The 17,885-nt window shown below is 35.7% G+C and overlaps 1 protein-coding gene across 2 annotated transcripts; it reads right to left on the reverse strand.

Annotated features, from left to right (window-relative positions):
• Positions 1-1,733: 1,733 nt before the first annotated feature.
• Positions 1,734-16,838, reverse strand: LOC107038805 (biotin--protein ligase). 2 transcript variants are annotated; one of them, XM_015258087.1, is made up of 11 exons: positions 16,659-16,838; positions 16,269-16,522; positions 16,039-16,178; positions 10,024-11,733; positions 9,061-9,240; positions 7,445-7,577; positions 7,183-7,343; positions 6,291-6,405; positions 4,306-4,519; positions 2,790-3,011; positions 1,734-1,980 (listed from the first exon to the last, which is right to left on the reverse strand). In XM_015258087.1, exons 2-10 carry the CDS (start codon positions 16,417-16,419, stop codon positions 2,831-2,833), a joined length of 2,985 nt encoding a protein of 994 aa, XP_015113573.1. In that variant the 5' UTR covers positions 16,420-16,522; positions 16,659-16,838; the 3' UTR covers positions 1,734-1,980; positions 2,790-2,830. The 2 variants fall into 2 exon arrangements, with proteins under 2 accessions (XP_015113573.1, XP_015113572.1); XM_015258086.1 differs by having other exon boundaries at positions 1,734-3,011.
• Positions 16,839-17,885: the final 1,047 nt, after the last annotated feature.

Consider the following 17,885-nt stretch of genomic DNA (forward strand, 5'->3'; position numbering starts at 1 on the left):
ACTACAGGACTGTGTAAAACTGAATAGCAATTGGAGATCATTTCAGATTATCAAAATAAAAAAAACAACCAAGATCCAAAGATAATCCACCCGGGCCTTAAGCCTTTTGAACATCTCAAGTTGAGACTTTTAACAGAATGAGAATGCCTCATTCTGTTAAGACTTTCCGAACTCAACTTGAATTTTTTTTCAAGTTGAGTTCTGAAAATTTCAACTTGGGACTTTCGAAGATCTCAATTTTGGACGTCTGAAAGTTTAATTTGAGACATTTGAAAATCTCAAATCAGTGGCGAAACGGTAAACCGAGTTGAGTCGATTTTTACTTTTGGTCAGTTTTTGATGAATATCTCGGAATCTGTAAGAAATAGCAAAATTTTTGTCATGACCTTGTTAGAGATTGAGGCTAATATTAGGGCGGATTGGGGACACGTGATATGGAAAGGGCGAAATTAAAGACACGCGGATTGTAAAACACTGGTGATGTACTTTATTTGTGGCGCAAGCCACGCGTCTTGATTTCAGGGATACACGAATTGGTGAATGTCTCAATGTCAATTTGATAATAGTCTTTACACTGCACTAAAGATTCTCTGGATATTAAACATGATGATTGACTCAAAATAATTGATAGTTAACTCAGAATTAATTGGTAATTGAATCAAATAGAGACACTACACAGAGCACTAGACTCAATATAATATTCTCGATGCTCGGTTACTTTGATACTGTACTTTATACACTGAGAAAAATTTTTTCTAAGAAATACAAATTCTATGATTGATCTAAATCGTTCATCGATTGAATAGTCGCAAAAGAAAATGCTATTGTAAGACACAAATATCGATTTGAACTAAACCAAAATTGGATTGTATGAAATTGATTTTGTTATAGTTAGTATATTTTGTTTATTCTATCGAATTTAGAAAATACATGTTTTTGTGACAAAATCGATTTCATACAATTCAATTTTGGTTTAGTTTAAACGCTTCGGATTTGGCGCAAATAATTTTTTTTTCACAATTACAATGGCAAAATAATCAGTTCAAATGATGAAGAATTGCGTTTATCGTAAACAAGAAACTGCTCACCGCGAAAGTCTTGCATCAATGAGTATCCAACAATATGTTCCTCATAGACCAAATGAATATTTTATTGCATCTATGAATTCTGCTTTCAATCGAACAGATATTCTTTTCCGGGATATCGTGACGCTTATAAATTGGATAATTACATGCTTTATTCGAAGAAGATATCTGATAATACAGACATTGATTTGTATGTACTGAAAAGTAGATAGTAACCAAAACAAAGTTTAGATAACTGATCTCATTCTTTGTCAATCGAAAACATTAAAATCAAATCGATATTTGCGTCTTACAATAGCATTTTCTTTTGCGACTATTCAATCGATGAATGATTTGGAACAATCATAGAATTTCTATTTCTTAGAATTTTTTTTTCTCAGTGTAGATGACTTTCGGACTAACCGATGTATACTCTTTAAGGAATAGATTGATACTACTGAAATTTCATATTTGGCGATTTGCTTCGTGATTTGTCCGTGAACCCGAAGGGTCCCGAAGTCGGTCGAGATTTTCCGTTGGACCCGGCAACTTTAGATAATGACTCATTTGCTGCGTTTCAAACAGACCTTTTTTATAATCCTCAATTGGCTCTACAAAAAAGGTGATGACAAAAATTTGTCTTTCTCTTTAAAATTCCGAGATATTTGTAAAAAACTGGCCAATAGTCCAAATGGACTTAACCCGGTTTACCGCATCGTTACTGGATTAGAGCCTTTTACAAGTCTCACTCTTCTTTCAATCTCTTTTTTCGGGTAAATTGTTTTACGCCTAACAAAACACGCTTTATTTTGAGATTTATAATCTCAAATTGAGGCGTGTGCTTGCTTCTTGTCAATTGTGGTTTATTCCTGCTGCATGATTTGTACAACATAACGTACACTCATTTGCTAAAGCTCTGAAACAAAATCCATAGGATGCAAGTTCAGATCGTTTCCGAATTTTAGTAAATATACAACGAATAAAATTTGAATTAATCTATCAAAATCCCATGATCAACACCCAGTGAATATAACTCCAAAATGAATGTTTTACCACTTCCCTACTGTTTTCTACAATAAACATCTTCTTCTATGGAATAACGATCGAAAACCTAAACTGTACTTCAAATGAGTAATAAAGCGGTAAAACGGTTCAAGTCGACTTATCCTTTCGCTAAGTTTTCGAGGCATATCTCCGAATCTAATGGGAATAACGAAATTTTCATAATGACCTTTTTTGTAGAGCGGATTGAGAGCCATAAACGAGGTCATAACCAAAATTTGCCTATCTTCCCTAGATGTTGAGATATTCATTGAAAACTGGCCGACAGTCAAAATCGACTTGAACCGTTTTACCGCTTCGCTACTGAAACCCCCTGATCTCCCCTCAATAAATTGAAACAATAAATAGATATGGCTGCAAACTGAGCTATCATCTATAAGGAATAAGTGTCTTTGGTAGTAACTTTGTACAAGACAACGTTCCCTTCACGTTCCCTTCGACGTTCCCTTAACATTCAACAATTAATGGTAAGCGTCGTATGGCCGTTGGCGGAAGCATTAAATAGCTGATGAAACTTTCATTGAATTAAATTATAACAGCCTATTCATATGAAATGTCGTGGAGTTATACTATTGGAATGATCCCACGACACACCGTAAATAACTTAATATGGCTTAATTATTATGGCTTTTCTTTTTGATTCTTGTTTTGTTCTGTTCTGACCTATTTTGTTGCTTTTTGTTCTGGCTGATGATTCGGATCGATTATCTTGCTGGAGAGGGAGTTATTAATCCTGCTAACATGTCGAAACTGTTCCCATCTGGATGGACTGTGAAAATCTTCCCGCTCTTATCCTCACATTCTAAAAATCCAAAATTGTCGATCCCAATGATTTTCAGTTCTTGTTTTGTACCCTCGGCTGATATAACACTGACGTCTGCATCTCTAGATGGGGCAAAGGATTGAATATGATTAATAAATGCAGTCATTTAGTTGCGGATTGATAACATAAGACAAGTCTAATTTAATTTTAGCTCAGTTTTTTGGGAATATTTTTTAATCTGAGTACCACCTACTATTTGTCAGTTTTCAATGAACATCACGGAATCTAGGGCAGATAGCGAAATTTTTGTCATAACATTTTTTGTAGACCAGATTGAGAGCAAAAAAGGGTTTTTCGACAATTACGCTGTCTCCCTTAGATTCGGAGATATTTCTAAAAAACTCAGCTAAGAGCTGTCGACTGGAATTCAGTAGCGAAGTGGTAAAACGGTTCAAGTCGACTTATCTCCCAGTTAAGTTTTTGAGGTATATTTCTGAATCTAAGGGAGATTGCAAAATTTTCAAAACAAAATTTTGCTATCTCCCTTAGGTTACGAGATATTCATTGAAAACTGGTCCATAGTCAAAATTGACTTGTACCGTTTTACCACTTCGCTACTGAATTGTCTTACTCATTCGCTATTGATTTTTTCTAAAAAAAATGTATGGACAACGAAAATTCACGGATGAAAAAATTCAATAGAAAACCTAGCTAATTCGATAGAAAATTCTGTTGGAATTCTATAGGAATTCTATGGGGGTTTCTATAGGATTTCTATTGGAATTTTATTGGAATATTCTATTTGTTTTTTGCGCTGATGCTATTGTATATTCGATAAGAAAAAGTCAATATATTTCAAATTTCTGTTTGCATTTTCTCTTGAGATTTTTTCTATCAGAATGCTTGGACGTCAATTTTCTAAGTTTTTTCCACTTGGATTCTGCAATGCAAAACAAAACAAAATCCAGTGGAAAAAATTCAGAAAATTTGTGCCGAATAATTTTAATAGACAAAATCTAAGAGAAAAATTCAAACAGAAATTTGAAATCGATTGACTATTTCTTATTGAATATCCAATAGAATCGGCCCAAAAAAATTGAATTTTTCAATAGAATTCCGATAGAAATCCTATAGAAACCCCATAAAATTCCTATAGAATTTTCTAACGAATTCCCTAGGTTTTTTGTTGAATTTTTTTATCCGTGTTGTCTTTCGATATTTTCCCGTGAGCTTGATCGTTTCAGAGATGTTTCCAGAATTCTTCTTCTATTCCAAATGACTATCCCCAACTCAGATAGGGACAAGTGCCAAATATTTCCAGAACTGTCCAAATGAAATTTTTGGAGTTATCACTTTTTGTCCTGTTGGTTTTACCAACGAACGACGTCTTGAGTTTTTTAATAAATTTCAACTCACGTATGTAGCCAGTAGTCGTAGTAAAGATTGTAGAAATGCTCCACATTCCCATCTTGAACAATATTGTAGAGATTCTCCAGTTCATTGAATACAAGGGCGAGGAAACTCTCGTAAGCGAGAGGTGTTAATTTTGTTTTATGCTTCTCATTGTACTTCTTGATCACGTCGTTTATGCAACACGTTGGGAGGCTGTTAGAAAGATTGATTCCCAGTCCTGTAACCGATGAAATTAATTGTAAATTCCATAAAAACTCATGAAACTGTCCACAAAGTGGTGGCACGTCATTGCCACTAGGTGACATTTCGACTGCGATGTTTCAACTACGACATTCCAACTGATTTTATGTAAGTTACTACATTTTTAGTAATTAGCTAAAATTTTACCATTTTTATTATAGTTTTTTCTTATTAGAATTTAAGAGATAAACGAAACTTAAGGCAATTAAAAAACTCAAATGATGTATCAACAATTAATATGATACAAAGAATATAATTATTTATGCATTTAAGGGGAGACTGCTATGAGTTTTAAAACTCGCGGGCTATTGGAGTGAGATTTCGCATACATTGAAGATCGATTATATATATCTGAAAACGAATAATTAGTGCAAAAAAAATTAATCGTTCATTGTTTGCTTGCCCCGCAGATACTTCAAATATTAAAAATAGTCCAGGGCCTCCAATTTTTTAGCTACAGCATTTCCTTTTTTCAAAATGAAAAAAAAAGTGCAATCGCAATTACGTGTTAATTTTTTTTAATTTGGCTCCTACATAGCTAATTACTAATTTTCTATTCTTCTTGTATAAATTCACTCATTCTAATTGATACTCATAAAAATTTTCGACAATATGATCGATCCATTGGAGATAACTTCTTTTGGTAGTGACGCCGCGAGACACTTTACGAGACAAAACTTTGGAGAGATAATCTCGGTTTTTGTCTCGATTTTCTACAAATAAAAAACGCAAAAAACTGGAAACCGAGATGAGATAAATTGACTCGGAGTCATTACAAGAGGAGTCGATACTGCGTATTTCAAGACTGAGACGAGATAAAAAATTTTCGTGTTCACTGAAACCGAGACAATCCCTCCAAAGTATTATCTCGTGATGTCTCGCGGTATCACTATTTTTTGGTTGCTCAATAATAGAGTGAAAATTTGTGATCATTCAAAAAACTATAAAAAAATACATTGGATTATTTTTGGTAATCGGATCTGGCCTTCCCTGGGCCAATTACAGTTCAGTATTCAATAACATGAAGTACTTCCCAATTAAAATTACAGCGGTTATTTCCCCCTAGCTTTTGATAATTTCCCTGTAGATTTTGATAATTTCCCTCTATCTCTGCAATTGTTTCTCTAACCAAATAACTGTCAAATATTATCCTGTGGAGTGAAAGAAAGTAATGAAGAAAGCCAAAATGAGTCGGTTTGGGAAGGATCCGATTACCAAAAATAATCCGTCGAATACCACTCGACCTCCAAAATTAATCGAACATTTCTCTGATGTTTTCCTGCGTATCAACGATTGGGATAAGTTTTGCACAAAAATCCCCCGCGCTGAGCGCTCGGGATTTTAATCTGCAAAACTTCTCCCTCTCATTGCTACGCAACAAAACAATCTGGAAATATCCGATAATTTTGGAGGTCTCGTGGTATTACTACTGAAAATTTTTGTTAAGCTGACTTTTCGATGGAAAAAATCGACTGCCTAATTTTGAGTGGCCGGAGACAATTTTGACCAAAAAAATCAGATTCCTGAGGAAAAATTCCGCGGAAAATAGTATTTAAAAATGTTTTGTCTCGAAAAACGAAAAAGTTTTTTTTCCCGGGGTGAAGAAAACCTCTCCCTAACAAAATCAATTTCATGTAAATTGCATGCTGTAATTTTCAAACATTTTTACGAGGAATTTCAAGTGTTGTTTTTTAACTGTGTACATTCCTTCCAAATATTCGCAATGATACTATGCACAATTCATTTACCGATATCACAAATGACTTCTGATGATTGTATACGAGACGTCACGATGAGTCCACCAATTTTAGTCTGAGACCCAGCATAAAAATCGTTTGGCCACTTCAGTCTCAAGTCAATATCCTGAAATAAAGGATCAGTAAATAATCCAGAGCAACTCCAGTTAAGGCCCGGGTGTACTATCTTTCGAATGTTATCTGGATTTTTTTCATCTTTCGTAATCCAAAATTGTCAATTGAGTGGTACATCATGTAGAAATTCCCAAAAATGATGATAGAATGTTTAAAAAAAAAATAGAAAAAATTCTGAACTTTTTCAAAGAGCGTTTTTAATTGAGATTCAGAATGAGTTGAAAAAAGTGGAAATTACAAATATATGATTCGCTGTGGCAATTATCTATTAGCTGTCATTTTCTATGGTGGATAACAAAACAATAACTCCTTATGGGAAGTGACAGCTAGGTATCTCAATTTTCAAAACAGTGGTATGTAATCATCTGCCATTTTTATGTGATAAAAGTGTGATTAAAAAATTCTCCAAAATATTACAACTTTTTTCAAAGAGCCTTTTCCGTAATAAATGTCTCTGTGCAGTGTGGGAAAAGATTTACGAAATCAGTCTTCCACCTACATGATGTTGGGTGACAGGCCGCCATTTGTCACCGTAAATCAGATACATTTTTCAATTTCTTGTTATTCAACTTATTCTGAATATAAATTAAAAATGCTCTTTGAAAAAATTAAGAATTTTTTCTACTTTTTTTTTATTATTCATTCATAATTTTTTAAAACTTCTGCATGATGCAGGAATTAATTAACAATTTCAGATGACGAAAGATGAAAAAAACATCGAGATAACGTTCGAAAGATAGTACACTCGGGCCTTAAATTCAAATATTACCTGATACCCGGGTATCGATTTAACCGCCGAGACAAGGGCAGCAGCGACGAGGTGCTGGATTATTGATAGATGTCTACCGAGGTAAGAATTCACAGGCACGTGAATCTGCATCGTGAACATTGCACAGCCTATGGGACTGAGCCATACATTTTTATTGCGACCTGAAAACCCACAATTAAACATTTCGTTTCATAATTCACTGGCAATAAATTCCCTGTGATTCCTCCCAATCAGGCCATCAATTAAATATAAAAATTATGACCTTGTCCCTGTGTTTGCTGACGAGGAATAACTACCAGTCCGTGATGCAGCTGGCGACCAGCGACTACATGCATCGAAGATGTCATTACGTCTCCATAAATGACAAGACGACCCAGTTCCTTGGTTCTCAGATTCTGCAATCAATGCATCATTGACATCACCAGAAAAAAAGAATGATAAAAGTTATCACGAAAAAACGTCGATTTTGTCAAGAATGTGATTTGAAGAATTTAATTAATATTTCTTTGAAACAATTCGAAGTTAATCGCGTGTGAAAAAATTCAATAGAAAGCCTTAGGGAACTCGCTAGAAAATTCTATTGAAATTCTCTAAAAGTTCTGTAGAGATTCCATTAAAATTCTAGGGAATTCTCGTTAAAACTCAATTTCTTTTTTGCGCAGATTCAATTAGATATGTAAGAGGAAAAAGTCAATAGATTTCGATCTTTCTGTTTAAATTTTTCTCTTAAGAATTTTTCTATCAAGTTTTTATGCTATATTTTGTTGTGTTTTATGTTACAGGATCCGAGTGAATAAAACTTGAAAATTTCATGCCCAAATATTCTCATAGAAAAAATTCCAAGAGAATATTCATATAGAAAAATCGAAATCTATTGACTTTTTCCTATCAAATATCTCATAGAATCAGCGCAGAAAACAAATTGAATTTTAATCGAATCCCAATAGATTTTCTAGAGAATTCCAATAGAATCTTCTAGCGAATTCGCTACGTTTTTCTATTCAATGTTTTCATATGTGATGTCTCAGTACCTGACTCTATCCTAGTAATCGGACTTCTTTGAACACTCAATATATTCCCTAATTCCTGTAATTTATTACTTGGTACCACATTTTGGCAGTCCATTCAGAGGAACGAATTGACACGCACAAAATGATTTTTTGTCCCATCACAAATTATGTTGCTTTATTTCTACGTATTTACATATTCTATAGGAGCCGAGCTACGCCAAATCAGCAGAGCAAAAAAATTTTCAAAAAAAAAAGGAAAAATTCAATGCTGGCAATTTTTGCTTCAATTTGTTTCTGAAAAGATGGGTATTAGACCAAAATTTTAAGAAAAAAAGTTGAAAAATATTGATAATTGAAGAGGCTATGGTTTTTTTTTAAATTCGATTTTTTTCAATGATTTTTGTTTGGTTAAAATTGGCTTCAATGTCTTAGCGGAATTTCAAGCTATGAAATTGCTTTTCGGCACACTCAGAAAACACGAAAAACTCTTCAGACTGAGACATCATACATAACATTATCTTCAGTTAAACATGGTTTATACAAGAAAACATTCTTTTTTTCAATCGTTAATTACTCAAAACCCTACTTTTTTTAATCTTCGGCGGTTATTAATTTTTTCAGTCAGGCAAGTATGGAAAATGAGATGCCGGATATGTTGGCAAAAAACGCAGACAGCGATGGAAATACGGTATACGGTAGAATATTAGCTTATTTATTTATAAATAAGCTAATACTGTACTAATTATTAGCAACTGTGAATAAACCTTATACGTAGGTTTCTAACAGCTTCATTAAAAAATGCGTCAGTCAAGAAAAACAGAAGAAATCAGTCATTAAAGTAATCACCATGAAAACGTAATTAAATTACCTCGAAATACTCAATAGTGGAGAAATTTTCAGGACACTGATGCAGCATAATTGGCAGAATTGATGATGAGGCAGGGACAGCTTTAGTTGTAGCTCCACAGAACTGCAGTTTTATCTTAGACGTCTCGAGGATGTCATTCTGTATTTTATCTTTCAAGCCCTCCAGCATCTCCAGCTTCAGCTGTAAAAAGTCAGTGAATTTAACAACGTCATCAGAACAATTGAAAGAGAACAAGATGTTGAATCACGAGTTGCATTCCATTAATAATGGAAAACTACTTGGTTTCAATAATTTAATTCACTGGTAAGGTAAATGACCCTACGCTCGTCTAGCTAAGGTGAACACATCATTAGTCCAATATTTCTATCGAAATTAGCGTGAAGATGCGATGATTTAAATTACATATCAGAGGGTAAAACCTTCAGAATTGGAATTTATTTATATTAATTATGCTAATTACTATTTTTTAATAAATAACCGTCCATGAATGTGAAAAGTCCCATGTCCCTACGCTCGTTCATTTGTCCCCATGCTCGTTTGACACATGTCCCTATCCTCGTCTCGTGATTTGAGTGATATGGAAAGGTTGTATCCGAACTAATTACATCGTGAGTATCCTATTTTATGATAAAACAACATTAAAAAATATCTCGATGCACAAAATTATATTTATTTAATTATATTATTGAATTGAAATATTTTCTATAAAATTTCCTACATTTCCCAAGTTTTGTTATTAGATTTTCCCATGAAAAATCACATTCCCCTGATTTTTTCCACAAAATAGTTCCTTATACACATCATTAGAATCAATTCCTAGAGATTTCCAGCAGAATTTTCTAGTGAATTCGCCAAGTTTTTCTATGTAATTTTTTCATACATGATTTTTTGGCACAAATAAGACTTGTCTGAGAACCCTGCTGTTTTTCTCTCAGTGCAGATGAAATACACCTCTAAACAAACCTCATGTCTCCCAAGAAAAAACCCCGGCGTAAAAACCGGCGCCTCGATGACAGCATTAACATCCATCCCCAGATGTGTAGCCAGCAGATCCCCAATGATCTCCAGCCTGGCCTGATTGCTCTCCTTGAGAGCTTTGAACTTGTCCTCCTCGCACTCATACTGCGAGGGATCAGCTTCCAGATGAATCTGGGAGAACACAGCTTTCCCCCCAGTGCTGAGGAGATCCGCGAGGACAATGCTGGGCGTATGCCAGGTCTCCTCAGTCCCCAGGACCTTCACATGGAATGTATGACTCTTCCCCGCCTTATCCCTGGCGTTCGCTGAGACCGGGGGCTGTGGAGCACTGACCTTCCCATCCTCGTGGTCCTGAGAGAACCTGGACTTCACAGGTGACGCCTGATAACAGAATATGTGATGCATCATCCTGACGTTCCTCCATCTCCCATAGGAGAACCTCACGAGCTCGTGTTCCCTCACTTCAGCAGTCTTGAAGGAAGGGAGCAGTGAATGCAAAGCATCTGAGCACAATGTCAACAGTTTCCCCCCTTTGACGAGATACTCCAGCAATTGGGAGCTTATCTCCCCATCGACGTTCCCACAGACGACGACGAGTCGCGTCTGGCCCACCCAGGCGTCCTTCCTCGCCTCCTCAGCATTAAGATTGTAAATAGTGTATTTATCCCTGTTGAGAGTTGACTCAAGCACAGTTTTCATATTTTCCCTTGCTATTTCACTGTCTGCGTGGATTAGAACGTTAGGAGGTTTCATCGAGACATCAAACTCTGACTTTCCATTGACCTGAGATTTATCTCGTCTGGGGGAGTACTTTGATGCCTCTGTAGCCACATCCAGGTGGGAATCAGAAGTAAAATTTCTTGAGGATGTCGAGGTACTTGGAGATGGGAGGGACTCATTCACTGGACTCATCGTATTCAGGGGATTCACTCGATTGCTCTGGACGTTGAGGTGTGGTTGACTTGAAGAGATGCTGTTGGTTAAGGCTAGGGAGACGTTGTCCAGGGTGTTGGTGGTCTGATTTACATCACTGAATACAGCTGGTGTGGGAGGGGGTGTGGAGGGAGTGATACGTCCTTGGGATTCTGTACGTCCATAGGACTCAGTCAGATCCTCTTCTGGGGCTGGATTTATCTCGAGAACTGTTGGCATTTGGAGGGTCAGGGGGTTGTTCCCAGGGGATATTATCACGCCAGGTACATTATCGACTTCGAAGGGCTTTTTTTGCTGGGAGACGTGTCTGGCTGTGCTGCTGAAGTGCTTCAGGCGGTTTATGTGCGCCTCGAACTGGGCTTTGCCCACGAGTTTCTTATCCTGGAGGACGGTGTTACTCAGGTTGTAGCTGCAGGGCTTTCCGGAGACCTCCACTGACTCGATTCTCGTCAGGGGAAATCCGTTGTTCATGAAGCACTGGCTCTGCATCAGGGCTATTGTTAGCTTTGTCATGTGGTCCAGGTCGGTTTCGATTATTAAGGCGAAGGTTTTTTCGACAGTCCAGGCGACGATTAAACCGTAGTCCTCGAGCTTGACTATTTTTGTGAAGGCGTTCGGGTGGAAGTGGTTGATCTCAGCCTCGATCAACACGTACATCTTCGAGTCTTCGGTAGTTAAGGAGTGACCGTTGTTGTTCATGTAGAGGGGGAAGGCTGTGTGACCGAAGGGGTAGAGCAACCAGTCGTTGACGTCAATTATTTGCTGTGGGAAAATTGAAAGAAATCGTTAGTGGAGATGGGGGAGCGGAGAGACTCCTGAGTTGAACGATTTGCAGATGATTTTTTGAATACACCTAGGGGCGAGTGGGACAAAATGAAACAGGGGGCAAAATGAAATAGTCGGAGAACGATTATTTGACGCAATTCAAGCAAAAAAAAATTCTTTTATCAACTTTTGTTTATTAATTTTTTTATTACTACACGGACGAAAAGATTTAACAGAAAAAGCTATCGAATTCGTTAGAAAATTCTATTGAATTTCTATTGAACTGTTCTATTAGTTCTGGGGCGATTCTATTGAAATGTTCAATAGAAAATATTCAGTAGAAACAGTCAATAGAATTCAATTTTTCTATATAACTTATGCTATTGAGATATTTTCTATGGGATTTCCTCGGCTCAAATTTTCCAAGTTTTTTCGTTTGATTTTCTTGATGAGAAGAAAATAAAAATGGAATGAAAAAAACTTAGAAAATTTGAGTCGAACAAATTCTATAGAAAACATATAAAAAGAATAAGTTATATAGAAAAATCGAATTCTGTTGACTTATTCTATTAAATGTTTTCTACTGAACATGTCAATAGAATCAGCCAAAAAGTAGTAGAAAGTTCGAGAAATTCAAGGGTTTTCTATTAAATTTCTTCGTGCGTGTAGCGAACGGGCGTTTTTCGCGCGGCGCTAGATTAATTTATGCTATGTTATTTTATTTTATTTTCTTTCCATTTCCGTCTTCACAATTAGGCTGATTTAATTTTATGTATTCTTATTGTTATTATAGATATTTTTGTTCCTTAATTCACAAGTTACAACACTGAATGAAGAGAAATTTCCCATAAATCACGCGAGAATACAAATCGACAAACAATTTTCTATAATCATACCTAAAATTTTTCATTTCTTTTTTTTTCTTTAAATTAATTAGTACCAATGATCTGAAATGTAAACGAATATGAACATTTCACAACTCTTTGATCTTATTTCAGTGGAACCGAAAAAGGAAATTGCAATGAGAGATCGATCATCATCAATCAGTATCAATAAAATGAAAAAATCAATTTTTCTCTGGCTTTTCGAAATTTTTCAAATTATTTTTTTCTTAAACAATGGAGGGAGATCAACATTTTTAGTTCCTGTGATCGTATTCCGTTCACAGAAACAGGAAATATGGAAAATGTAGGGAAGGAAAATCAGAAATGAATTTAAAAACCGATTTTTCAATCTTGAAAATTTCAAAACGTTTTTTTTTTTTAATAACGAAGAAAAATCAATGTATTTTCTTTCTATTATCTAATTCTGATGGAAGACAGTGAAAAGAGGAAGAGAAACGAGATCAACAGGAAAACCGAATTTTTAATTTTTCAATGTCTCGGGAAAATTTTAAAATTGGTATATTTTTTCAAATAATGAACCAATACCCATAAATTCATTTTCTATCCTCACATTTTCATAGAATACATAAAAAAAATAGCAAAGAAATCAAATCGGCGATGAAAAATTTCACCGGATTATTATTATGTAATAATTGGGAGTAGTGACAAAAATAATAATTTTCTATTCGGTAGAAAAGAACATGCGGTGCAAAAAAATCACTGATATTAGAAACCCCTATATAGCGCAGCGACTATCTCCACAGATGAATCTCACTCCCCTGTTAGATCTCGATCTCAGCGTCTAGTCCACTAGTCAGCTTATCCCTTGGCTCTTCAACGCCAAAGTAAGATCTCGTCATTGCTGAGTCTATGTTCTCTCCTCATTCGAAACCCCCGAAGAGTTTTCATATATTTCTTATGTCAAGACGACAATATTAATGACTTTCACTAATTTTATCGACAATTCTCTTTTCAAGTAATGAGATCGAAGGCGCACTCCGCGCACTTGTCACTATAATTGATTTTATATGATTCATTACGTTATTATTGTAAGTTGATTTGAATCAATATGTTATTTTACGTATACAAATTTCTATAGTCGGGGAGACCGAGGCATAGTGGTGTACATAAAAAAAGGGCAAAATTGAGAAATGCAAGAGGTTGACGAGGGGTCGATCAAAGATCAATAAAAGCTTAAAAACAGCTGAAAAAATTCGAATGATACTAAGGAAAATTTAAGAAAAAATAGAAGAACTCTGGAAATTTTTTCAATTCTTTCAACCACCGGGATGAGCCGCCATATTGAGTATTTTAATTAAAACCCTACCGATTTCAGAGTTTTTCTGTCTTTTTTTGGAGATTCGAAGGTGAAAAACAACGAAACAACATTTACAATTATTTTAAAGTTTTTTGACTTTACCCCACTGTGCCCCCAACTGTAATACGTTGAAGACACGAGTTGATAATTTTAGAATGTGAATAGTGATTGCTAAAAAGCTATATAGGTATGACAGAAGTTTTGACACCCGCCTCTTTGTCTTAGCTACCCCACATTGCCCCGGTTACTAAGGAGAAATTCATAAAAAAATGATGAAAGCGGTAAACCGAATTAAGTCGTTTTTGACTATTGGCAAGTTTTTGTCGAATATCTCGGAATCTAAAAAAAGTACAAAAATTTTTGTTATGACCTTTTTTGTAGAGCACATTGAGGGATATAAAAAAGGTCATGAGAGAAATGTTGTTATCTCTCTTAGATTCCGAGATATTCAGCAAAAACTGACCAAAAGTCAAAATCGACTTGACACGGTTTATCGCTTGGCTACTGATATAATTGTCCGTGATTGAAAACATTTCTCCGTAGATACATTACCAACATCATCAATATCATCAACATCATCAACAAAATCAGTATCATCATCATCATGCATGCGACTTCTCTTTCGGAACATTCAGGAATGAAAATGTGACATCTCTTTTTTATACAAAATAACAAATATGTCATCTATAACTTAATTAATTAGATTAGGGTGATTACCCTTTTCTTTTTTCATTTGACTGAAATTCAGCATCACATTTTCCTTTTTCCCACTCTGGGTCTCCCCCCGGGCCTACCTCTGGACTTTGGATTTTGCTGTTTCATTTTCTCTTCAATTAATCCATTGACAGAATCTTCTCCCGTCAAAACTTCTCAATTATTTTCCATTCTAATGAATGGAAAATTATTATTCTCATCAGTACTCCCAATAAGGTAAATGACCCTATGCTCGTCTAGCTAAGGTAAACAAATCATTAGTCCAATATTTCTATCGAAATGAGCGTGACGATGCGATGATTTCAATTACATATCAGAGGGTAAAACCTTCAGAATTGGAATTTATTCATATTAATTATGATAATTACTATTTTTTTAATAAATAATCGTTAAATTTAATAAATAATCGTAATGAATGTGAAAAGTCCCATGTCCCTACGCTCGTTCATTTGTCCCCATGTTTGTTTGACATATGTCCCTATCCTCGTTTGATATATGTCCCTATCCTCGTCTCGTGATTTGAGTGATATGGAAAGGTTATATCCGAACTAATTACATCGTGAGTATCCTATTTTGTGATAAAACAACATTAAAAAATATCTCGATGCCCAAAATTATATTTCCATTGGACAGTCCAACCTTTTAAATGATTTTTTCATCCGTTTAGTCCGTTACCAGTTGACAGTTGGGTGCAAAACGAGCGTAGGATCAATGCCATTTTCATTGTACCTATTCTTTTAATTGGCAATATTTCAGTGAAATATCCGGGTATTACTGGAATTTATGCATTTTTAGTAAATTTTCAACTATTCGAAACCTTAGCCAAGGGATTTTTAATTCCATTTTACTATTGTAACGGAGATATCAACGTTTTAAAATTGTGAGTTTCTTAACTTGTGGCTTAAGAATTGAATCTGTCGTAGGACGAGTTGATGTGAATGTGATTTTTCTCTCTTATTATTCAATAAATCACTCTGCATTGGTGTCTATAACTTTTCTTATTGACTAAAATAATAACTCCAATCGTACTTCACTCTTAATAGACTCTTGGGACTATCAAAATGATTGAAATGTCATAGCTGGCAGGATCTGAACGAGCTTAGGGACGAAAACGAGCATAGGTACATTTACCTTAATAATAAAAAGTTAGTAAACAAAAGTTAATGAAAAAAATAGTTAATAAAATGCTTTTTTTCGCTTGAATTGCGTCAAACTCTCGTTTTTCGACTGTTTCATTTTGCCCTACTCTCCCCTACCTAAAGTTTTACCTCCCTCTAAACCCACTATTTCTCGTGCAACTACTCTGTATGGAGTGTCCCCACATATCAGAGACATAAATAATTGTGATAATTAGAAAATAACTAAATGAACAAAGTTGATTAATACCAGTGGATAAATGGTGCACAGTCTCTTGTCACCTTGGCACCAAAGAAGATCACCAAGTTTTGCTGTAGTTCTATTACGACACAATTGAGAAGTCAGTAAATCTTGACCATTATCACTGACACCAGGATTTTTGCTCGCGTCTGAAAGGTCCATAAACCATTGTTACTGTTGATTTAATAATGAAATAAGGAGGTTTATAGGCGATATAAACATATGAATTTCAGAGTCACCATCTTTGACGAAATCCTGTTTTATATAAAACATAATTGATGGTCTTGTATCGAGACCAAGGTTTAGGGCAGCTGTTAAACGAGCCTTCAGAGATGAAAGTCTCCATGATTGTACCCACGTTGATATCATGTAGAATAATGTCAACAACATAGTAGATAACGTTGATGTATGACGAGGATTTTTTATTCGTTTGATTGATGAAATTTATCGGTCTGGGCTGATAATGCTCATTAGCATTCAACTGCGACTCATTCTGAAAATTAATGAATCGATTTCAATATTGATTGAGCTGCTGTCATTTGTTTTCCTTTTGGGATCAATTCAACAATCGCTGGATTCAACAATCAACTGGGGGATTTTTTTGCTGAATGTGTTTATCGAGTACTCACTTGTGGAGGTTGTGCACTCAGTCGCAGTCATTTTTGTTATCATTTCTTTACGTTTATGACACATGACGTGAGATGATTGTGGAGGAGGCACTAAGAGTCTTTCTAATGTTGTCGACAACTCATTAATTTTTGTTGATTATTTAGTGGTGATTGCATGCAGCAGATTTTTCTGCGAATGAGAATGAGAGATACAATGTGAAGATGACGCTGACTCGAGTAGTCCGCTGTGCGCAAGTTCACGCGCATGTTTACAATTTCAAGGAAGTCGTCGGATCGTTTCATTCATTTCAGTGAGTTAGTCTTTCGTGAATACACGGATGAGTTCAGAAAGCTCTACCCCCGAACTCCCCCCCCCCTCCACCCCTATTCTAAAGTCATAAGTCTGAATAATGTTAAGAGTTAATATAGCACTGAATACTTCCTTTACTGAACTCTTAACTCTGAAGGATTTCAAGAGTTCAGGGAGTTTTTAAAAACCCCCGAAACTGAACTTTCAACTCTGGAGGATGTTGAAAGTTCATACTGCCCCTAAAACTTCATCGAAATTAACTCAAAAGGGGAAATGAACTCTTAATTCTGGTGAATGTTAAGAGTTCAGAGAGCTCTTAAAACCCCCCGAAACTGAACTTTCAACTCTGGAGAATGTTGAGAGTCCAGAGAGCTCTTGCCATCCTCCGAAACTAAACTTTCAACTCTGGAGAATGTTAAGAGTTCGGAAAGCTCTTGAAACATCCCGAATCTGAATTCTCAACTCTGGAGAATGTTGAGAGTTCAAATTGCTCCTGGAAATTCCTGAAAATTAACTCTCAACTCTGGAGAATCTTGTGAGTTCTGAGTCCCCCCCCCCCATACTAACGTCATAAGTCTGCAGAATGTTAAGAGTTGATATAGCACCGGAAACTCCCGATACTGAACTCTGAACTCTGAAGGATGTCTAGAGTTCAGAGAGCTCTTGAAACTCCCCGAAACTGAACTTTCAACTCTGGAAAATGTTGACAGTTCAGAGAGCTCTTGAAACCTCCCGAATCTGAACTCTTAACTCTGGAGAATGTTAAGAGTTCAGGCTGTTAGTTTAACTCTTAACTTTCTGTTAACTGCTGTAAAAATTCAAGAGTTCTAACTCTCAACTGGGTCCGCTAAGTCGACTCCTCTAATCGTTGTTCTTCTACAGAATCTAATGTGACAACCACTGTTAACCATATTTCAGCAGCGCGCTCGCCATCTCTC

Source organism: Diachasma alloeum, unplaced genomic scaffold (assembly GCF_001412515.2).
Source record: "Diachasma alloeum isolate Michigan unplaced genomic scaffold, Dall2.0 Dall_scaffold_00288, whole genome shotgun sequence".
NCBI lineage: Eukaryota > Metazoa > Arthropoda > Insecta > Hymenoptera > Braconidae > Diachasma > Diachasma alloeum.